The sequence below is a fragment of the Condylura cristata genome, unplaced genomic scaffold (assembly GCF_000260355.1).
Source record: "Condylura cristata isolate star-nosed mole 26May11 unplaced genomic scaffold, ConCri1.0 scaffold00021, whole genome shotgun sequence".
In the NCBI taxonomy this organism is placed as follows: Eukaryota; Metazoa; Chordata; class Mammalia; order Eulipotyphla; family Talpidae; genus Condylura; species Condylura cristata.
In genome coordinates this window covers 30,854,758-30,879,508 of record NW_004567122.1, presented here as the reverse complement: position 1 = coordinate 30,879,508, position 24,751 = coordinate 30,854,758, and the positions used below count along the sequence as shown (strand labels likewise).

General features: G+C 39.5%; 1 protein-coding gene across 1 annotated transcript in view; it reads right to left on the bottom strand.

Annotated features, from left to right (window-relative positions):
* LOC101627335 overlaps positions 1–24,751 on the bottom strand; it is a 65,564-nt gene that overhangs the window by 25,314 nt on the left and 15,499 nt on the right. The window contains exons 5-6 of the mRNA XM_012727777.1: positions 6,311–6,492; positions 3,587–6,037 (exon numbers count right to left, since the gene is read on the bottom strand). Coding sequence (XP_012583231.1) covers positions 3,587–6,037; positions 6,311–6,492 — 2,633 coding nt within the window. The remainder of the gene's footprint in view (positions 1–3,586; positions 6,038–6,310; positions 6,493–24,751) is intronic.

The window sequence follows — 24,751 nt, the reverse complement described above, 5'->3', positions numbered from 1 at the left end:
AACCAACATTCTGATCTCAAAGGGAGAACTTTCTATGTGCAGTTACCAAACAAAACCTCCATAAGAAAGATGGAGCTGTAATCAGCTTGGGCCACTAGGTATTTATGCCAGGATTCCCTGCAGCAGTGAGTGATACCATCATTCACCCAGCAGCCTTAGTCTGGTTGGGGGAAGGGTGGGGAAGGTCATCCTTGACTCACTCTTTTCCCTCACTTCCTGCATTGTCAGTCATCAAGTGCTAGTGATTTATCATAGAGTCAACTCCTTCTCTCTATAGAGTGCTAGTTCAAGCATTAATCTTCTCCTCAAATGTAGTCTTCTATTCTCTTTGCCTCCAGTCTGACTATCCCCAATCCATTTCACTTATGGCTGACAGAATACACTCTAGAATAAAAATCAAAACCCAGGTGACATCATACATATGTCAGTTCAAAATTCTGCAGTAGTCATCATCTATACAGAATGAAAGAAAAACTCATTGGAAACTAAAAATCTAACTCCTGCCTACTCGCTTCACTTTATCTCCTACAAGATTGTCTGTAGGTTCAGCAATAATGAAATGAAATGTTAGCTTCTGCATGGAATTTCTTGCAGGGGGCCCTCTATGCTCCCTTCCCCCTGTGCTATTTGACAACTTACAATTCAAACTTTAGTTCTTAGCTCAAGCATCATCAGCTCTATGAAGTTTTCCTCAGGCTGGTTTGGGTGTTCTTTCCTTTCCTCCTACTACTTTTTGTATTATGCGCTAGCTTTTTTTTTTTTATGTCTGTGTCTGCGTAATGGCAGGGAAGGGACTGTGTTGTTTCATTTTTTACAGTGTCTGATACATAGGAATGCTCAATAAGTGGTGAATACTGATAGTCTCGTTAATTAGTTCAGCAAATGTTTTTGAATACTTGGACTTTATATGAGTATTGTATAGAGTACATGCATTTATGTGTATTACTTTTCACTTTCACAGTTTTGCAAAGTAGGTATTACCTTTATTTTATAGATGGGAAATGGAGTTCAGGGAGATTAAGGGAGGAAGGAACTAGCAAGTGTGCTGTTACTAGGATTCCCCACACTCCCACTCTCTGCTTTGCCCAGAAGGAAAGAACGCCTCTTTCTATAACATCTTGTGGTTTTTCCTTCAATTTGTCATCCCTATAACCATATGCCTGTCCCTTACTGATGCTTAGTATCTGAAAACTAGACCTATTGTAGGTCTCAATCCCTCTTATTTGCAAGTTCAGTTTAAAAAGACACTTAGTCTGTAGCACCAGAGTTGGATCATCATAAAGCCTTGATTCTGCATATTCTTGATTTGACCCGTTTATGCCAATTATGTGATTCTTCCGTCTCTATAGATTAACATATTACTAGTGATATATAACTCACATACCATACAATTTGTCAACTTCAAGTATGCAATGGAATGAGTTTTAGTATATTCACATATAGTAAAATAATGCTACCATCACCACAATGCAATTATAGAAAATTGTTATCACCAAAATAAAACCCAAGCCCATTACCAAGTATTAGATTTTTAAAGAGTAGTTACTTAGACACTAATAGAAAGATTTTTCTCTTTGGATGACTGAAATATCTAAGTTGGGAAATAACATCACAGAATTTTTTTTTTTTAATGTTGACATGCAGCATGACCTTGAAAGCTCCCAAGAGCAGAGCTTCTATATCTTTTAAAAAAATAATATAATAGTTTATTTTTACATCATTTTGTGCCTTTTGCTGTCTCAGTTGTAATCCCCGTGGATTTCCCGTCACCAAATCACCCGTGTGCCATCAATGTGATCCAGTGCACTTCCCTCCCCCCACCGTTTTTAATCCCATTCCCCACTCCACCCCTGTAAAATGTCTCTGGTATATAGCTGTTCATTATTATTATTATCCCCCCCCCAGTCCTTTATACTGCTGCTGTAACATCACAGAATTTTTTAAAGTTCATCTTGCCCAATAAGGCTGGCTCCTGATTCTGTGAATTCCACATTAATACTTTGATTCATAAATGTACTAATTGATAGGCTGGCAGGTTCTAAAGCAATGTTTTTCAAACCTGTCTGCACACTGGAATCACTTTGGGAACCTTCAAAAAATACTAAAGTTCATGTCCCACTCTCAGAGACTTTAGTTGTCTGGGATGTGGCCTGGGACTCATACTTTTAAGGCGATCCTTAGGTAATACTAGTGTGCAACCAAGTTTCAGACATTGTTGCAGGGAAAGGCCAGATTTTAAGTCTGACCAGAAAAGAAGCAGCTGCTTCTCTCTGGCCTTTTTTTCTGTCCTTAATTTTTCATATATGCCTCTACTTTGTCATCTTTGACTAGCTCCAGATTTGCTTGTTTTCCAGTGTTTAAGATTTAAGGTGGGTAAAGAACTAGTAAAAATAATAAAAGTAATAACTACGAATTTTAACACATGTGGCATCCAGGCACCACACATCCATTGTACCAGACATTACTCATCTAAAACACTTGTTACTCCCTTTCTGCAGGTGAGAAAGGAGATGAGTTTATACAAGGACTTACAGCTGCAAAGTGATGGCGCCTTCTTTGTCTAACTGCCAAATCCGAGCATTAATAGCAGCATACACTTACCAAGTAGCAAAATAATACCAGTTTCCAACACTTGGAAGTGTAGGTTTCCTTGAGAGACAAAGCTCTTACATTTATCTGCACAACATCCTGAACGAATGAAAACTATCTCAAGATGTTAACTTACCTAACTTTCACACTATGTATACACTTAAGAAAAATAATGTTGGCAGGATAGTGAATAGCACTAGTAATACAAAAGGACTTTCATTTTGTACTTTATGTTCTTTCAGATTATCAGATATATTTTCAGAATATTTTAATTTTCTAATTAATGGTGTCAGTTATCTTTGTTTTGAGGATTATGGATTGCCTTAATTTTTTTCTTTATATTTTTCTGTATTTTCCAAAATTTTCATAATGTGCATGCATTAGTATTGTAAGGCTATTTTATAAGTCATGTTCAGCTATCATGTCCAGTAATATGCTTGAAATAAAAGATAAAAGGTGCCTAACATTTTATTTCTTTCACAGAAAGGCATCTGAGAATGAAGTATAAAACCTGTGTAGGTGAAAGAAAATTATCAGCTAGCTAGCAGTTATAATGCAGATGTGGCAAGGATGGGAAAGTTGGATGAACTGAGACAGTTTTTACATTTCTCATAGCTGTCACTGATTACATGTGTACCGCAGCTTCCTCCCAACGCAGGTGACACCAAGCTATACTCAGTGCTGAGCTCTTGGGTTTTAGCTTAATGGCCCCTTAGGAAGATTGATTGTTGTGATGATGAGTGCTGTGGTGTGAATTGAGTTGCCAGATGAATCAATGAACTCTGCAGTGTGTGGGACCACAAACCCTGCTCTAGACTGGTGATGACCTCACATAGGCTGAACATTTTATCTGGGAAGGACCAGGTGAGAATGTGGATGCATCATCAGCATAACATCTTCATCACTTTAAAAATAAAAGGCTCCATACCTTCCTGAACATAAAGCAGGAATCAAAAAAGCATTAGTGTCTTTCTAGGATAACTTGCCTAACCCTTACCTGTCCAGGAGGGGAGCTCTCTGCACCCAACACTTGCCTATAGAACACTGGATCACAGCTCCGCAAGGTGTTCTGGCAGCTGGCCAGTGGGCTGGCCACACCAGGTTTCTTCAGCAGCGGGTCACTGCGGCGGGAGTCAGTGGTGAGGTACACCTGATGGTAAAGGTGCGGTGGCATCAGGCCTCCCCTCACAGCGTCCGCGTGCAGAGAGGGCCCTGGTGTTCGGTATAGGGAGCTCACTGGAGTTCGGTATAGATCCCTGGACTGTTTCCACTTGTAAACTTTGAATATGATCACTCCCAATACTGTGACTGCAAACCCCACAGAGACCAGGATTAAAGAGAGGAGTAGATAAAAGGTGAGATTTTTGTTCTGTTCCCTGGGGGCAGCGCCAGAGGGGAACTCAGCCCGGGCTTCTGGAGACTCCTCAGTGACTGATACAGTCAGGGTTGCAGTGGTAGACAGTGATGGCTCCCCATTATCTTTGATCAGGACTGTGAGAGTCTGTCTGGGTGAATCTGTGTCCTGGACTGGGCGGGCTGTGCTGACTTGACCAGTGTGAAGACCCACAGCAAAAAGGCTCTGGTTAGGGGCCCCCAAGAGGCTGTAGGAGAGCCAGGCGTTGTGGCCTGCATCTGGGTCCCAGCCGACCACCCTTGTAACCACATGACCGGCAGCAGTACCTCTAGGCAGTGTCTCCACTGAGCTCAGGCCAGGCCGAGGGTACAGGATCTGAGGTGGGTTGTCATTGCAGTCAGTGACAAATATGTTTACACTGATGTTGGTGGTCAGGAGTGGAGTGCCTCCATCGCTGATATGAGCTATTAATTCGAACTCTCTTCGGTCCTCATAGTCTAAGGGCACTAAGGATGACACGATGCCACTGTCACGGTTTATCGTGAAATAGTGACCCACCAGTCCAGTTTCCGCTCCTTGCTCCATGAGAAAGAAAGAAAGGCGAGCATTCTGTGGTGCATCAGGGTCCCAGACGCTCAGATTTAGTATTGGAACCCCAGGGAGATTATTTTCCTCAATGTAAACATCATAGGACGACTGGGAGGACTGTGGAGGGTTGTCGTTGATGTCTGACACTTGTACCTGCACTGTTGTAAGGGCCGAGAGAGATGGGGTCCCTGCATCTCGAGCGGTGATGCTGAGGTTGTATTCGGGCACAGTCTCCCTATCCAGTGCCGCGCTGGTTTTCAATGTAAAGTAATTCTTGAGGGAAGAGGTCAGGCTGAAGGGGAGACCTGGTGGAACCTCGCAAGTGACCAACCCGTTCTCCCCGGCGTCCAGATCCGTAACGCTGAGCAAAGCGATGACAGTTCCCAGAGGGGCATCCTCAGGGACTGGGCTATACACGGAGGTGACTGTGATCTCTGGGGCATTGTCATTCACGTCCACAACTTCTACCAAAACTTTGCAGTGTGCTCCTTCGGGATTGGCGCCCTTGTCTTTGGCCTGTATGTAAATCTCATGGAGTTTTGTGTCTTCGAAGTCCAGTCGACCCTTGATTGTCAGCACCCCGGTTACAAGGTCTAAGGAGAATAATTCTCGCACGCCAGCGCGGTTGTGGCTGCCGAAGGAGTAAATAATTTCACCGTTGGGACCTTCATCCAGATCCGTGGCACGGACTTGCACCACGAGAGTGCCGGGGGCTGCATCCTCCGGAACTCGCGCCCGGTACAGGGACTGGTTGAAGGCAGGCGCATTGTCATTCGCGTCCAGCACAGTGATGCTAATGGGAAGGCTGGCAGAGCGAGCCGGGGTTCCTCCATCCAATGCGGTCAGCACCAACTGGACGCTTGGCTCTCGCTCTCGGTCCAGGGCACGCTCCAGCACGAGCTCAGCGTACTTGGTGCTGTCCTCCCGCGTCTGCACGCGAAGAGCAAAATACTCGTTTCGGCTCAGCTCGTAGGTTTGTAAAGAGTTGCTTCCCACATCGGGATCATGCGCGCTCTCGAGCGGAAAGCGCGTCCCCGGAGCCACGGCCTCGCTAATCTCCAATTTCATTTCCCGGGTAGGGAAAGCAGGATTGTTGTCGTTGATATCCTGAATGACCACTTCCGCGCTGAACAGCTCTAGCGGGCTCTCCACGACCAACTCCAGAGTTACTGTGCATGAGGGGACTGTCCCACAAAGCTCCTCTCGATCTAGGCGGTCATTTACGAACATCTCTCCGGTCTCTCGGTTCACCTCAAAGAATCTCCGGCTAGCTCCGGACACCACCCGGAGCCTGCGAGCTGAGAGGCTACCGAGATCCAATCCAAGATCCTGGACCACGTTGCCCACCGAGAAGCCCTTCTCTCTCTCCTCCAGGGTTTCATAGCGAATAACCGCGGAAGCCTTGTGCAAGGCACCAAGCAGAAACAAAACTCCCACCACTCTCCCGGTGCTTACCAGTCCTCTCCTCCAGGCCTCTGGGACCATCGCACTCAAAGGCAGTTCCTCCTAGCGGGGTCCGGATCGTCCCGGTTTTCTTCGCTGAGAAACTTTCAGCGGATTAGCGCTTGGGCGCTGGGCGCCGAGTCCGACATGGCTTTCTGGATGCCTTTGATTTGCTCTCCGGCTGTTCAGTCTCTGCCTCATCCCGGGGCGCTGAGAGGGGACGGGCCGGGGCCAGCTCTCTGGCGTCTTCATTGGCCGACAGCGGCACGCAGAGTCCCAGCCAATAACTGCACGAAGAATGCGCTAGCGCCGGATTCTGAGCGGGACAGGCGCTACCGCCAGGAACTTCACTTTCCTTTGGCTTCTTTCCAGAGTTTGCGGCCAGAGCTGCTTGGCCATATCCGCACATCGGAAACCCACCTTAGCCTGGAAAGCCAACTGCAGGGTGATGAAGCCGGCTGTTCCGCAAGTCTTCAAGCCAAACCAAAGCCTATTAACCATTTTAATCGCTGTCTTTACTCGCAAAAAAGGGGATCCAGTCAAATTAAAAACAACACATTTGGTTTGTTGGAGAACTGAGTTCCCATGATACTTATTTAATAAGGCAGGTAAAATACCTACTACAGAATAACTGGGCTTCCAACTGGGCTCTAATTGTAAGGAAGCATTTAGTATTTCTAATGAGATGTTAATAGTCAGTTTCATCTCTTACCAAATAAGACTAGAAATCCCTTTGAGGCCTCAGTAAGAAAAAAAAATCAATCAACGACTCTGGTTTAACGGTGTTTCATGGATTTTAAAATTTCAGATTTCTTTTAAAACTAGGTATTGTTTAATTTCTTAAGAAGCAGGTAGCAAAGTGAAATTTTCCTGCACTGTCTTTCCCAAGGAGCACAGTCTCAGAGCATAAGCTCAGCTTCCCTTTATCTGATCAATGTTTCTTAAGATAACAATGAATATTTGTCTTGCACATTATTTTGATTGCATATAGTCCTTCCTGAAGTGTACCTGAATCTTGAGGCAGAGAAGGAAGCAGAGAGGCAAGACAGGTAGATAGAAGTAAATATATATTGGATATTTACTAAAGAGATGTAAAGCTCTATCATTTGACCTCTCCACATCCTCTAATCTCTCTTAAAATCCCCAATTTTAAACAGTCAAGTTTAACAACTTGATCACCAGGTCACCAAGAAAGCTGATCAACAGTTAAAAAATAAATATGTTGAGGGTTCAGAATGTGTAATACAGCTTAGTTGCTTGTAGGAGCCAACAATTACTATAATGGGCATCATTTGGGAGCTTGTTAGAAAAGCTAAAAAGCCCCACTCTAGACCCACTGATCTAGAATTTGTATTTTAACCAAATCCCTGGGTGATTTGAATGTACATTAAAGTTTGAGAAGTTCTAGTCTAATGGGTTATTCAGCGATAGACTGATTATTAATCTTTTCCCCACTCATCACTGCTTAATTGACAATCTAGTTTTTGAAAATTAGCTTTTAAACATTGAAGTGGTTTTCCCATTAATAAGGCCCATGGTTTTCCTAAGATCTTTCATAAACCAGCAGAACTCTCTTGAATCCATTGTCCACAGTAGCCACCATGATTTTCTAAAATTTTTAATTGGATCATATGATTCTTCTGCTCATAACTTCTCAGTAGCATCTCATTGCTCTTGAAATAAAATACCAAATCCTTGACATAGAGTCCAGGTTCTCATGCCTTCTCTAGATATTGCTATTCCATGATATTGCTTCCAGTGTGATCACCAGCCAACCTCTTTTGTGCCCAGGGACTTCATGCAGACTGTTCCTCCCCTAAGAAAGCTTCTTTCCCTTTGCTTTGCTAATTTCTATAAACCTTTCAGATTTGTAAGTATTTCAGTTTAAATGTTATTTCCCAGTGGAGGTCTTCCGGTAGGATCCCTGTTAAAAGCAGGATCCTTTGTTATATTCTCTCACAGCACCCTATATTTTCCTTTATTGAACATGGCACAGTTTAAACTTTTATAATTTTTTGCTTTAAGGATAATATCTGCCTTCCCCACTAAAAATAGACTTCATGAGAACACAGAAGATGTTTGCTTTGATGACCACTTGTATCCCTGTAGTCTAGTACAATAGGCACTTCATGTTTCTCCCATTCCCAACTCTACTGAGGAAGCTTTTTGCATGTGTGGTGATAATATTTACAATATATTGTCTTAGCAAATTTCAAGTATACCCTATAATACTGTTATTTATAGTCACCAAATGTACATTAGGTTCCAGATTTTACAACTGTAAGTTTATATCCTTTGAGTAATATCTCCTTATACTTAGCAATATAGCAATCTTCAGGAATAGACATCATACAAATGCATTATAGACTATATATGCTGATTTGTATGCATTCATTTTCCTGAGAACTAAGTATTTTTGGAAGATATAGTCACTCATTCAAGCTACATGTGTGCCTAATGCAACTATTTCAAAATGTAATGATTTGAAAGGGAAACCATACTTTGCCAAAGAACCAAGTAAACTATGGTAATATAATGCACACTGGAGAGAAAGGTAACATAGCTAACTGCCTGTGTCACCAATATCCAGGCAACAAGGAAGCACCAATGCATAGGATCAATATAATTTCCCAGTCTCCGTGTTCTATTTCAAGAGAGCCCCTATAAGTGAAGTGCAGCAAACATACGTAATTTAAAAACAGATTGTGAATATTGTATAGAGGTCAAGAATGAGGCCTTGAGTTGCAGTACTGGCTATTATACTTAATAGCTATGTAACAATGAAAGTTTTATTTCTACTGTCTGTAAAATGGGCATAATAGCACTCCACAATAAAAACCAAGACATCTCAATCTCTCATTTAAATCTTTTAACAGCTTTGTGTTTACCATACAGTTCACCTATACAATTAATTTTCTGTTAATTTATAGTTATGTAAGTAATACTGCAATCCAGTTTTAGAATACTTCCATCACCCCAAAAAGTTCCCTCATGTCTATCTGCAATCAGTCCTGGCTCTTCCCATCTCAGTCAGCCACTGACCATTAATTTCCATTTAGTTTTACTTTTTCTAGAAATTTCATTAAATACATATTTTATTACATAAAATAGCCTTTTATATGTGGCTTTTTAAAAAAAGATTTATTCATACAGAACTGTGGGACAGGCAAGAGGTGGAGGGGCAATGAGAGGATACACCAGAGACAAAGTGGGGAGCAGAACAGGCAGATCAATGAAGTACATTAGTGAGGCAGGCAGCAGGCAAGACAGGAGAAGTCTGCCGCACCATGTGGGTCACCTCTGGGCCTGGGATCGAATTCACCAAAGCTGCTGCGGCTAGCTTGCAGTGCTGTGCTTTACCCTGTTGTGCCACCAGTGAGGACCCTGTATGTAGCTTTTTAAACTAACATAATGTCAAACTCAATTTTTTATTTTCTTTTGTTTTCTCAACTTTTAACTACAACTTTAAATCCATTCTCCAACCAGCCTTATCTAATAAGAGGTGTATAGAAGTGCTTAGAAGTCATTCATAACATCTTCTGCTACAACCCCATATTCAGTTCATTACCAGTTTATGCCAGTGCTTACTACCTCTCTGAAATATTTAATTTTTTTTTTTGTGAAGAAGAACTGGGGTACAGGCCAGAGGTGCGGGGTGTGAGAGGATCCACCAGAGACAGATTGGGGAGCAGAACAGACAGATCCACTGAAACACACGGCTGAGGGGAGCAGCTGCTGAGTCAGGAGATATCTGCTGTGCCATGGGGGTCACTACCTTGGCCAGGGATTAAACTCAGGCACAGTGGCTGTGGCCAGCTTCATAGTACTGCACTTTAACCCATTGTACCACCAGGGAGGACCCTAAATATATTTTGAAGCTACAAGTTCCTTTCATCTTTGGCCACCATCTGAGTGAAAGTCATTTTAAATATTCTCAGCACTGCCTTTCTTCTCTTCTTTCATCTTTTGCCTTCCCTAAGTTCCATTTCACATGTAGAAACCTGCAGAACCTTTCAAAAATATGAATTAATGAAATATAAATTAAATACCTGCTAAGCATATTACCAGGATTGGCTACATAATTTGTGGGGTCAAAGCAAAGTGAAAATAGGAAACTCCTTGTTTAAAAATTGTTAAGAATATCAAGATGGTGACCGTGGGGCTTTACCCCAAATACAGGACCCTTCTATAATGGGGACTGATGTGACTATTATGGGTTACATGCCCATGACATTAGTTGTCTGGGATAAACGAAGTTCTCCATAAATACTACCTAGTATTACCCATTAATATTAGGTAAATGTCTTAATATTAAGTAATTACCTAATATTTTTTAATTCCCAAATAGATAAGGTCATTAATATCAGAAAGGTCTATCATGATTCTATCAAATTAGTGCATTCAAGGGGGGAAAATCCCCCTTAAAGTCCTAAATATCATCTAATAATCTTTCAAGTCCATCTAATTTGCATTTTTTGAGATGTATCATAAGGGCAAATCAAAGGATTACTTGAGGGGAAATGTTATAAAGCAGTAACAAAAAAAAATTTAAAAAACAGTGTATCACAATTAGGACAAGAAGGAAATTGAAGGATATGATGAAGAAGCTGAGTTTATTTGAAGATTATCTATGTGAAAAATATTTTGTTATAATTTGAAAAGATAATCTATGAACCTTAAGAATAAGTTTTATAAGAATTCCATTCTTTCTGTCCTTAAATCTTGAAGAGATTATCTCATAAAAATATTTTGGAGCCACAAGCAGTGGCTTGTGATTTTAGAAGTCAAAAGTTCAAGAAAAAAAAAAGATGTTTACCCTTTCTCCCGTTTGAGTGCTATTATTTTCTACACTTGATCACATTAGTACTTTCATTGTTTTATATATCGCAAAGCTTAAATATGTCAAGAAACTCTCTGCAAAAAAAAAAAAAAATACTAAATTTGTCCACATGAAAATCAAGAGACCTAAATTCTCACTAGAGAGAATCTGTTCAGTTTTCCCCCAGCCTTCTGTTGTATTATTACCTAAGTAGTTATCAGTTCTCATCAAATGGGTAATTTTATGGCTGAATTGTTTATTTTTTCTAAATAGAGTAATTCACTTCAATATATAATTTTGTGTAAGAAAGAAGTGTGACTTTCTGATCACTAAAACCCAGCAATATGGAAGTTTAGTATGTAATAAAGATGCTATCTCAAATCACTGGGACAAGGATGAATTCCTAATAAGTGATATTGAGACAATTAGCCACTGTGAAATAATGGATAAAAATTAGGTCTATCTCAGCACAGACAAGAATAAAGTCCATATAGATTGGAGTTCTAAGTGTAAAAACTGAAAAACTGTGCAAGTACAAGAAGAAAAGTGATGAATCTTTCTATAATCTGAGTATGGGGCAAGGATTTCTAACTGTGACTCAATGTAACTGTAATACAAGAAAAGACTGATTTGTTTACATAAAAATACAGGGGAAAAGACGATTACAAAAACTGCCATAAACATCATTGAAAATCAGATTACATATTGGGAGAAAATATTTGCAACTTATATCTTGGAAAAAACATTAATATCTCTAAACATTTTAGAATAGAATACTAAAAAAATCTAATAAGACAAAACATGAACAAATAAATTTTAAAAAGAGGTGAATTTAATTATATAAAAAGGCATTTATCTTCAATTAATGAGAGAAAACCTAATTAAAACTATTTTGAAATCTTTTTTATTGACCATATTGGAAAAAATTTAAAAACTTGACAATGCAGTCTGCTCTGGGAAACTAAACATTTTCATTTACTGGTAGGAATGCAGTCTACATAGAGGGAAATAGTTATATCTAACAAAACTACATATGCATCTACCCTATGACCTACCAATTACACTTCTAGAATTTATTCTGAAAAGTTTCATAAAAAATTCTGAATACAAAGGTTAACTCAAAATGGATCATGGCTGCCAACATAAAATTAAAAGAGGAAAAACTCTTCAGGATTTTGGGCACGTGAACAGTTCTTAACAATGACACTGAAAATTCCTAAGTTATACTTCATTAAAGTTATAAACTTTTGCTTTAGGAACATTTCTGTTAAGAGGATGAAAAGACAAGCTATAGAATGAAAGATAATTTCCAAACCACGTAGCTAACAAAAGACTCTTTCTCAGGCTATATAGATTTCTCAAAATTCAACAGTAACGAAAAACCCAATTTGAAAATGGGCAAAAACAATATAAACAGACTTTTCACACTGAAGTAGACATATGGATGGGAAGTAAGCACATAAAATATATTCAGTATTATTAGCCACTATAGAAATGTGAATTAAAGCTACAATGAGATACCATACACTGATGAAACTATAGAAACATTGGATGTCTTGTAAGTTGCTGTTAGGAATGGAAAATGGTATAGTCTGAAAAATAGCTCAGAAATTCTTACGAATCTAAATGTAAACCTATCATTCAGCAGTCGTACTCCTGGACATATATACCAGAGAAATAGAAACTTCCATCACAAGAAAACACAATCCATAGCAACTTACTTGTACTAGCCCCAAGTAAGTAGAAGGAAGGAAATAATAAAGACGGAAGTGGAAATTAATGGAATTAAAAAATGGGCAAGTAATAGAGAAAAATCAATGAAACCAAAAGTTGTTATCCTAATAACAAAACAAGACAAAGAAAACATAAGTAGGTTACAAACTAATCTCCCTCATAAACATACATGTAAAGACTTCTATATAATATTAGCATATCAAATCTAGCCATATAAAAAAAGACTAATATAAGGGCCAAAGACATAAAAATGCAAACATTCAAAAATCACTCTATAGTTTACAGATTAAAGTAGGAAAGTTACATGCTTATTTCAATAGGTGCAGAAAATTAAACACGTGTAGTAAACACAAAATTCTAGAAATAAAGGAAATTTCCTCAATTTACAAAAATGTATCTGTGGAAAATTAATGGTAGAAGACTAAATGCTTTCCCTCAGAAAAGATCAGAAACAAGGCAAAGGTGTCCTGTCTCGCTATGCTAGTCAGTTTTGTCCTGGAAGTTCTAGCTAATGTAATGGGGCAAATAAGAAACAAAAGTACTAACTGGAAAGGAAGAATAAAATTCTCTTTATCTGCAGGAAACATGTTTGTGTATATTGAGAAACCTAAAGAATCTTAAAATGTATCTAAAAGAATCTTAAAAATTTACTAAAAGTAATTTTGGCAATTTAGTAGTGGCTCAGAATATAAAAAAGAGTAAACTGTATTTCTGTATGGGGGCAATGAGCAACTAAAAAGTGAAAATGCTAATGTCATTTATAATAGACAGCATTTAACACATAGCAATTAATTTTTCAAAATATACAGAAATCCGTGTACTGAAAACCACTGTTTAGAGAAATTTTAAAATACTGAAATAGGGCCTTCCCTGGTGGTACAAGGGGTTGAAATGCAGCACTACGAAGCTGTCTGCAGCCACTGCAGCACGGAGTTTGATCCCCCAACAAGGAGCTGACCCTGATATGCAGCAGACTGCTCTTGCCTCTCTGACTGCTCCCCTCAGCAGTGTATTTCAGTAGATCTGCCTGTTCTTGCTCCCACTTTTATCTCTGGTGAATCCTCTCATCCCTTGTGCCTCTGGCCTGTGCCCCAGTTTTTGTATGCACAGATAAATTAATCTTAAAAAATACTGAAATAAATTAAGATATATATCATCTTCATTAATTGAAAATGCAATAATTTTCCCCAAATTGAAGCTATAGATTCAGTGCAACCCTGATCGAAAGAAGTGTTTTTCTGTTTTAAAAGAAAGTTTCAAGATGATACCAAAATTTGTGTGAAAATTTAAGGATCTACACTAACAGAAACAGTTTTGGAAAAAGAACATGAAGTTGTGGGGGTTTTTTGTTTGTTTTTTTTTTTTTTTGTTTTTTTTACAAAAAGAAACACAGGGAAGATAAACCAGAAAGTAATGAAATGGTGGGTGGTGTGATTAAGGCAGAAAGAGGAAAGGAGTAACAGTTTTTCAGTACATTTTGAAAAATTACTTTTGACTTTGCTAATGTTTAACATATTCAAAAAAATATTAATCAACAGTCAGTTGAAAGACAAATAATTGCAAGCAAACCTTGAATGCTATAGGTTTTCACCTGTAGTATAGGTATAGTTATTCTGAAACTACTTTCTATATATTTTAGGATTAAGCAATTGTATTCATAATGTTGTCACCTTTGGAGACAAAAAAGATGGAAAAGGGGAACCTGAATTGGAGATATTAATATTAACTCAGGATTTCAAAGATGTGTGTATTTTCTAGCTTTCTTTGCTGAAAAGGCCTAGGAACATCAACATCCCATTAGTAAGGAGAATACCTAGCACCCAAATCTTACTTTCTAAATATGGTTATTAAAAAGAATCAGATTTGTGTATGTGTGTGCTGTTGTTTGGCTTTTGTTTTTGCTAAATAGACCAGCTCATGGCTGGAACAGGAAAATCATAATTCAGTAATATGTCAAAGTTAGAAAATGTTCAGGAAAATTATAGTAGTATGGTAAAAGAACACAGAGAGGTTCTCACTCACAAAACAATATGGAAAAATAAATCTAACATAAAAATACATCTAGAGGGCCCTCCCTGGTGGCGCAGCGGGTTAAAGCACAGCACTGAGAATCTGAAGCCACTTCCGCATGAGTTCGATTCCCGCCTGCCGCCTGCCCAGGAGGAGACCACATGGCGAGCCAGACCTCTCCTGGCCCGCCCGCTGCTTCCCTCAGCAGTGTACTTTGTCAATCTGCCTGTTCTGCTCCCCACTCTGTCTCTGGTGAAGCCTCTCACCGCCCCTGAGCCTCTGGCCTGTACCCCAGTTCTGTATGCACAAATAAATAAATAAATCTTAAAAAAAAATACATCTAGAACAATTTGGTATCAAAATAAATAATGGAATATAATACACTGAAAAAGCCACATGAGCCATAAATGAATTTAAAAAAAGAAGATAGGAAAGCTCTTTCTTACAGTATAATGTCAACTAATAAATGTAGAAGAAATTATTACAAATGGAGTTAGGAAATCATCTCCCTTTAAGTATGGTCTGGACCAAGTGATTTGCTTCTAATGAACTAAATACAGCAAAAGTAATGGCCTGTCACTTTCAGAATTATGTTTACTAAATGTCTGTGGCCTCCATCTCATTGCCCTCTCAGGCGCTTCTTTTTTCCTACTCTGAGGAATGCCAGATGCCATATTTTGAGCTACCCTAAAAAATGATATATACAAGGCCTCCTTGGTGGTGCAAGGGGTTAAATTGTAGCACTATGAAGTGATCTGCAGCCACTGCAGCCAGGAGTTTGATCCCCAGCCAGGGAGGTGACCCACATGGCCCAGCAGACCTCTCCTGTCTCTCCCACTGCTCCCCTCAGCAGTATATTTCAGTCAGTCCTCTTATTTTGTTCCCCACTTTGTCTCCGGTGAATCCTCTCAGCCCCTGCACCTCTGGCCTATACCTCAGTTATTCTAGTCATAAATAGGTAAATCTTAAAATATACATATGTAGGTCCCACGTTGCAAGGAACCTAGGTAGACCTTCATCCCAAGCAGACTCTCACCAGTAGCTATGTGAGAAAGATTAGAAGTGGATCCTCCCTCAGGGAAGCCTCTAGATGAGACAAAGCCCTAGCTGACACCTTGATTGTAACCTTGTGAGAAACTTTGAGGTCGAATCAGGCAGCAAAGTCACATCCAGATTTCTGAGCCACAAAATGTATGAGATAGTAAATGCTCTTTTTTTAAAAGATTTGTTTATTTATGAATACAGAACTGGGGTACAGGCCAGAGGTGCAGGGGCTGTGAGAGGATTCACCAGAGACAGAGTGGGGAGCAGAACAGACAGAGGAAGTACGCTGTTGAAGGGAGCGGTGGGCAGTAACGGGAGGTCTGCTGCGCCATGGTTCACCTCTGGGGTGGGGATCGAACTCATGTTGAAGTGACTTTAGCTTCTTAATGCTGTGCTTTAACCTGCTGCGCTACTGGGGAGGGCCCCGAATAAATGCTGTTTTTTTTTTTTTTCAAAGAATTTTTTTTAAAGATTTATTTATTTATGCATACAGAACTGAGGTACAGGCTAGAGGCTCAGGGGTGATGAGAGGCTTCACCAGAGACAGAGTGGGGAACAGAACAGGCAGATTGACAAAGTACACTGCTGAAGGGAGCAGTGGGCGGGTCAGGAGAGGTCTGCCACACCATGTGGTCACCTCCAGGGCAGGCGGGAATCGAACTCATGCGGAAGCGGCTTTTTAGATTCTCAGTGCTGTGCTTTAACCCGCTGTGCCACCAGGGAGGGCCAATAAATGCTGTTTTAAGGCATACTTTGCAGTAAATTCCTAAACAGCAATGGATAACTAATATTCTATCAAAAATGACATATGTAATCATAAGAAAGCATTAAAAAACCGAGAACTTTCAACAAAGTAAATAGCTTATGGTTTTTAAAAATTTCAATATAATAAAAGAGGAAGCAAGCCTGAGGGATAGTTTCATATTAAAGTAGACTAAAGAGATGCTATAACTAAGAGTAAGTAGTGATCTTGGATTAGAAAGAAATTAAAGTACTGGTAAAGTTTCAATATGGGTGGTAGACTAGAAAATCATGTTGTATCGATGTTAAACTTTCTGTTTTTTATTATTGAAATTCAGTTATCAAATGAATGTCTTGGGCCCTCTCTGGTGGCTCAGTGGGTTGGCATGCAGCACTGGGAAGCTAGCCATGACCGCTTCAATGCGAGTTCAATCCTTGGGCCTGGAGGTGATTCACATGGCGTGGCAGACCTCTCCTGATCCACCTGCTGCTCCCTGCAGCAGTGTACTTCATCGATCTGCCTGTTCTGCTCTGTCTCTGGTGAATTCTCTCATGGTCCCTGCACCTCTGGCGTGTACCCCAGTTCTGTATGCATAAATAAATAAAATCTTTTAAAAAATGAATGTCTTTGTTTTTAGGAAATACATAATGAAGTACTGGGACTAGAGAGATGTATCTACAAATTATTCTCAAATAGTTCACAACATATAATAGCCTGTGTACACATATATAAGTACAAATACATATGTACATATATGTGCACACATATGTGAAAATAATAAATGAAAGAGAAAATGATAAAAGGAGGAAAAAGAAATGATAAGGGAAATGTAGCAAAATACAAAAATATTAACAATTGGTGAATCTGGTTGAAGGGTATAGTTCTTTGTACGATTCTTGCAGCTATTCTGTAAATTTGACATAAATTCAAAATAGAAAGAAAAAAATTTGCTGTGAAGTTACTTAAAAAAATTACAAGCCCCCCCCCCCAAAATTACAAGCCTACTACTCTTTAATCCAGCAGTTCTGCTTTTGGGAATTCATCCCACAGATATGTGCAAAATAATGCAGGTATAGTGCTATTCAGTTCAATTATTTGTAGATTAGCAGTAACTCAGGCATCAACTTATTATCCAGGGGCTGATTAATAGTGCAACAAATACTAACAACTCCTTAAACAAAACTTTTCTTAGGTATTAGTAGGGTCAGAGTTTATATGGATACATTGTAAAGATAGCAAATTACAGAGTGGTATATAACATGCTATTCTTTTTATTAAAAAAAAAAGTGGATTAAGGGCCTCCCTATTAACACAAGGGGTTAAATCTCAGCACTATCAAGCTAAAGGCAGCCACTGCAGTATGAATTTGATGCTTCCAGGGAAGTGATCCATGTGGCACAGGAGACCTCTCCTATCTTGCCCACTGCTTCCCTTAGCAGTGAAGTCATCTGCCTGTTCTTCCTCCCACTCTGTCTCTGGTGAATCCTCTCACCCCACACAGCTTTGGCTTACACCCTGGTTCTTGCATGCATAAATAAAATAAGCCTTAAAAAAAGTGGATCAAAAAACATATTTGCCCTTATTTGTATAAAGAATGCTAAAAGATACTTAAGTTGTGCTTACCTACAAGCAGCAAAAGGAACCGGGTGGAATAAGAGTAGGATGAGGAAGGGAATGACACGAGACAGACCTATTGTATTGTTTTGCTCTCTGAACCATATAACTGTGCTTCCTATGTCCTAACAAAGTGAAATAAAATTATTAAGGTTGAGGCAGATGGCAGATCTATCAGGACTCAAATGGAAAGGTGTCCCTGGGGACACTATACCATTAACTGGGGAAAGCAAGTTGCAGAACAGTATATATGTATATGTAAAATGATCCTTGTTGGGCAAAACAAAACAAAACAAAATTATATTTCCATTTATGTAGAAAATGCTTAAAAGCATACATAATTAAATTTTAACAATAATAACCTTTTGGGGGTGATTCTGGAGGCAAGTTTAGGGGAATGGCATCCATGTCTTACTTTCATAACTCTCTTTAAAAAAAAAGATTTAATTATTTATGCATATAGAACTGGGGTACAGGCCAGAGGTGTAGGGCAGTGAGAAGACCCACCAGAGATAGAGTGGGGTGAAGAACAGGCCGACTGACAAGTACACTGCTGAGGGCAGCAGCGGGTGGATCAGGAGAGGTCTGCTGTGCCATGTGGATCGCCTCCGGGGCAGGGATTGAACTCATGCTGAAGTGGCTTTAGATTCTTAGTGCTATGCTTTAACCTGCTGCACCACCAACAAGGGCCTCTTAACTCTCTTTTTAAATGTTTGTTTATATATAGTAGGGGCAGAATTTTACTGGGTTTTAGCAAATCCCTATAAACCACTCCTCAATTAAAATATAGAAAATTTCTCTCCCTTCTGGGGGAAAAATACGTTCTACCATCACTAGTTTCTGTCATCACTAGATGATGAAAACATCATCTAGCTTTCACTAGATGAAAACATTGCTGTTGTTTTCAATTTAAAATGTTTAATCACCATTAACTCATTTAAGAAATAGTTAATGTTTAATAGTATCAAAACTGTTCCAAGCATTAAAAATATAGCCTAGGAAAAGGCCCTTTTCACAAAGATGGCACCAAAAGTAAAGAAGGAAGCTCTTACCCTCCCAAAGCCAAAGCCAAAGCAAAAGGTTTAAAGGCCAAGAAAGCAGCGCTGAGAGATGTCCACAGCCAAACACCAACAGAGACCATCTGCACGTCACCCCATCTTCCAGCTTCCCAAGACACAGAAAGCAACCCAAATATCCTGAGACAAGCATACCCAGGAGTATCAAGCCTAAACACTAGACCATCATCAAGCTCCCCCTGACCACCTAACTGTGAGTTAGCCATGAAGGTAGAAGAGTTCACTGTGGATGTCAAAGCCTACAAGTACCAGATTCAACAGGCTATGAAGAAGCTCTGTGACCTTGATGCTGCCAGAGTCACTCTGACAGATCAGATAGAGAGAGGAAGGTATATGTCCACTGGCTCATGATGATGATGTTTTGGATGTTGCCAACAAATTTGGGATCATCTAAACTGAGTCCAGCGGACTTTCATTATATATGTGTATGAAAATAAATGCCCTCAGTGAGCTTACCTTCTTGTTGGGGAGAGAGAGTTAAACACACTGAAGAAGCAAATGTCAGATTTAAGTCATAGAACTAATAGTAGTATCTTTTTAACAGTTACTGAGGATTCTATTGTATGTTTAAGATGTGTGGATATACAGTCTTCCAAGAATAATATTGAAATCTAACCATTTTATTATGATGCTATTCATCTTTTATTCCAAACATTATCTATCTGAAGTTTTACTATTTACAAGCCCAAACAAAAAACAGGCTTAACAAATTTCCAGAGAAACCTATACCCAAATGAACAACAAATTAAAACAGCCTGATAAGTTATAATCCAAATAGAATTCTAGAAGCAGGAGAGAACTAAGGACCAAGATTAGTGAAGAGTGCAGTGAGTATGAATTAGAAACAGGTTTTCTGAGGCTAGAAGTTTCCAATAGTGAAAAAGATCAGGAAGAAAAAAAAAAAAAAACACCAGGGTAGCTCTGCCATGAAGTACAAAACATACCAGCATAGAGTTATCAGGAAGCTTATCATGCTCAGCTTGATAAGAACCCATCAATCTAAATTGGTTCCCACAATGGGACAGACCAAAGTAAAAGAACAGTGATCATATATCCATCCACGCTCTTAATATTTGCACTTGGATGTTTCTCAGAATCTGAAATTTAACATGCTCACAACTCAATTCTTAATTTCTCTGAGATCTACTTTCCCCTAACTTCCACATCTGACTAGTGGCACCTATGTCTATTCAGTTCTTTAATTCAGAAACCCCGAAATTGCTCTTACTCACCCCTCTCTTTCACCCTACTTACTAGGCAATGATCTTGTCAAATCCTGATGTATATAATACACAAAATAGTCCTTTCCCTCATGGAGTTTGCATTATAGCCATTCCATTATGTCTTGTTAAGTCTATTTTTAAAAAGTCTCCAATCCATCTATTTACTTCTGTATCCACTGTTTTCCCTTTAATCCAAACCAGTGTCATTTCTTAACAGGAGTGTGCCATCTGTTCTTCCTACTTACATTTATAACCCTCACAAATCAGTTCATCACATAGCAGCAAGAGTTATCTTTAAAAAATTCAAATATCACTGCCTTATTTAAACCTTTCAATAGCTTCTAAATACAAGGGCATTTGGCGTAAAATCCAGGACCTTTAATGTGATTTACAAGGCTCTGTCTTTAATAAATGTACCTCATCTGCTTATCTTCCATTTGTAGCCTTCCTAACCCTTTTCAAATGCTTACCTTCTCTTTCTCTGTCAACTTCTCTTTCTCTAACTCTCTCAGCAACTTTACTCATACTGCTTTCTCCGCCTGTTTCTTCTTTGATCTCCTTGTTATGTAGCTATATTTTACTCATCCTTAGCATCTCATTCTAAATAACCCCTTCCTGAAAGAAACATTCGTTAACCCTTCAGTCTAGGGTATCTTCCTATTAACAGGTCATGTAACACCCTTGTTTTCCTCCTTGGTGGCATATGTCAGATTTATAAAAGACCATGTTTTAGAATGGGGACTCATTAAGGCAGGAATCATATCTGTCTTGTTCGTTGCTGCATTTTTGGCACTTAGGACAGTGCCTTGCATTTTGTTGGCAGTTAATAAATATTTGCTATATAAATGAATGAATGACCCACCCACTGCTACACTTGGAGAAGACACCAGTGTTACTCTATTTTTTGATGGGTTTTCCCAGCCTGTCCACTATAGAGAATGGAAGCCTGAACTTAACTACAGAGATGGCTTAAGCTTACACTACATTGTGTCACATTATATTCTCACATAGGAATACTTACCCTGCACCTCTTTAATTTTCAAAAGCATATCAAATATGTGAAAATCAGTAAGCTAGCAATGAAGTCATAAAATGAAATTAAAAGCATAACTGGGCCTCCCTGGTGGTGCAAGATGTTAAAGGGCAGGACTTTGAAGTTGTGGGCAGCCACTGCAGCACAAGCTCCATCCCTGTCTAGGGAGGTGACCCACATGGCATAGACCTCTCCTGTCTCACCCACTGCTCTCCTCAGCACTGTACTTCGTCAATCTGCCTGTCTGTTTTGTTTCTCACTATGTCTCTGGTGAATCCTCTCACCCACCCCCACATCTCTGACCTATACCCCAGTTCTTGTATACATAAACAAAACAAATCTTTTTTTTAAAAAAGCATAATTTACAATAATATCCAAACCCATTAAACATACAGGAATAACTTCATGAAAGGTGTAAAAGACCTCTACATTAAAAACCATTGAAACATTGTTGAGGGAAGTTAAAGAAGACCTAGATAAATGGCAATACATGCCATTCTCATGGATTAGATGTCCCGTTATTGTTAAGATGATGCCTCCCTTAATAGATTTAGAAGTTTCAGCGTGCTCCCATTCAGAGCACCTTGCAAGTATTCTCCCCTCTGGAAAGTTGACAGTGATTTTAATTTATTTTAATAGGCAAAGGACCAAGAACAGACTAACTATAAAGTTATGATAATCAAGGCAACACAGTAGGAACAACAACAACAATAACAATAAAAATAGATTAATGGTACATGGTAAAGAGTTGAGAAATACAGCCACATCTATCAATCAAATTATTTTCAAAGAGTGTCAAAGCAATTCAATAAAAAAAGGAGAATCTTTTTGACAATGATGCTGGAAAACTGTTCATCTGTATAGAGAAAAAGAACCTTGACCCCTACTTCACTGCATTAACTCTCTCACACCACATGTAAAAATGAATTTTAAATATGGTAAATAGATGAGTCAATAGGTGTCAAATAAGGTGCCTTTGTTTACAGGGATATTTACCCCTTCCCCTAATACACTGCTAGAGCAGATATTTTATACAAAGTAAAGCCCATATACTCAAGTTACACATACGTTGACATGTTTGCCTTTACTTGGTTTCAAAGCTTTGTCAAACTGAATCAAGATTGAGGATACCAAATTATCTGATTTGCTGAATTCCTTTTGGAGATCAATAGCCAGGCAACATTTGTAATCAAATTAACATAGCTTAGACAAATAAAAGAACCATGCCAATAGGGAATGCTAGAGACTAACCAATCAGACATTCTTTTATGCACCTTCCTACTAACGCTCTTTCTTATGACTTAGGAATAAGTCTCTACACACTTTCCAGAGTTTCCATATTACCCACTTTACCTAGTTTCCCTTCCCAAGGGTAACTGTTTTCTTTTTTGTTTTGTTTTATACTGCAAGCTTCCAAATCACTAACAATGATAAATGGGGATTTTTATATGCAAATATGTAATTTTTGAAGTGTTTGTAAATTGAAAATTCAGTGAAGTACTATGCTAATATTGTTGGGACCCATTTGTACAATCACAGTTAAAAAGAACAGTCTTGACAGTAGATCAGATTCACTTTGAAGCATTTGAATTGGCCACAGTGGAGCAGAGTGACTGTTGTTGGGTCCTAGACTATAATATGGGGTTCAGACGAGCAAAGGAGGCACCTTGGGGTTGTTCTTAGTCACATGGCACACACATAGGCAGTTTGGTGGAAAACTGGTGCCTTGTTGATGCTGTCAATTTGTAGGGTGCCACTTCTGAGGAGAGGGCTTGCTTACTTCTACTGGTGGCCATGATGGTGACATTGTACTCTGAGTCTGCTCCCAGTCCAGGGCCCCATCTATAACAAGCTTGTAGTAATTATTATTAGAAGGTACATTTTCTTATACTTATGAATGTTTGCAATTCCTATCATGTATCCATGTCCTCCCTGTTTCTCTTGAGTCTGGATCTAGTGTTTTAGACAGATGATTTAAACAGGTGCAGAATTTTCAGGAATCATTGTGGGATGAAAAGTCATCTTTGGGACTGTGTCACTATCTAAATATAGTGGGCAGTTGATCACTATCCCCGGCCTCCATTCCTTGCTCCCAAAATCATGGAATATTTTTTTTTTTATCTCTTTGTATGGCAACATAACTTAAAGTTTTTATTTTTCCACTGTTGTGACCAAGGGACTAGATATAGGTATGCTGGGCTGCAAGAGCGTATTTCATCTTCACTTTGATCCCCTCCTCTGGTCAGTGGCCCTCATCCTCAATTTACCATGGGGGTGCTTGGGGATATGTCTTCTCAAGGGCTGACCCCCCCCCATATACATTCTGGCTAAAATGGGAATGAAGAGGGGCTCATAGTTGGCATCAACCACCTGGTTTGTGAGTGGTGCTGCTTTGTGGGGGTTAAGGGTATCAGGACTATGCGATGACTAGGCTTTGCTTCTCTAGATATAGTGGCTTCTCTAACACAAGTTCAACGTATTTGTTTTCTGCCATTGGTCTCTTACTTCACAGACAAATACTGAATTGCTGCTATGGTGGCAATTTTGTAAAGGAATTGCTTCTAACATCAATATCTTCTTTAGGTTCTATTGCAAATCTTGTTCCAGGCTAGGTCAACTCAGATATTTTATTCAATAATACTCCTGCTGACCTGGGAGGGATTATCATTCACATCTTGAGTATCTATATTAATGTGGAAAACATTTAAATGTTTTCAACCACTGTTTCTAAATGTAAGATACAAACTGTAGTATGTGGCACATCTTTCCTATAGTGTGAGAAGTTCATCTTCTCTGGGTTCATCCTGTTACCTGCAAGGAGGCCTCTACTTTCTTAACTCACAGTGAAGTAGTCTATCTCAGCTAAGACCTAGACTCTTAGCCCCAGATCTCTGACAAGGTCTGACTAGGAAAGCCCCCTCAAAACTCTGGTGGGAGCTCCTTATTCATCATTGTTTCTACAATGGCTGGTGGTGGTGTGCTGACTCCTTATTCTGGAACTGCAGATTGAAGAAATAAGAGGTTGAGGGTTCTGGTGAGTTGAGAGCAAAAATGTTTAATACTAGAATTTGCAAGTTGAAAGTCAGTAGTACCATCTTATCCATGCAATTAAGTATTCCAGGGAATTTATAACCTCAGACACTTCAGCATAAAAAAAGCAGGGCCCTCCCTGGTGGCACAACAGGTTAGAACCCAGCACTGCAAGCTGGCTGCAGCCACCTCAGTGTGAGTTGGATCCCAGCCCTCCTCCCCGAGGTGATCCACAGGGTGGAGCAGACCTCTCCTGACCCTCTCTTTGGCTGCTTCCCTCAGCAGTGTACTTTGTTGATCTGTCTGTCCTGCTCCCCACTCTCTCTGGTGAAGCCTCTCACCGCCCCTGCACCTCTGACTTGTACCCCAGTTCTGTATGCATAAATAAATTTTTTAAAAAATATTTTTTTGGGTAAAGATTTATTTATTTGTGCATACAGAACTGGGGTACA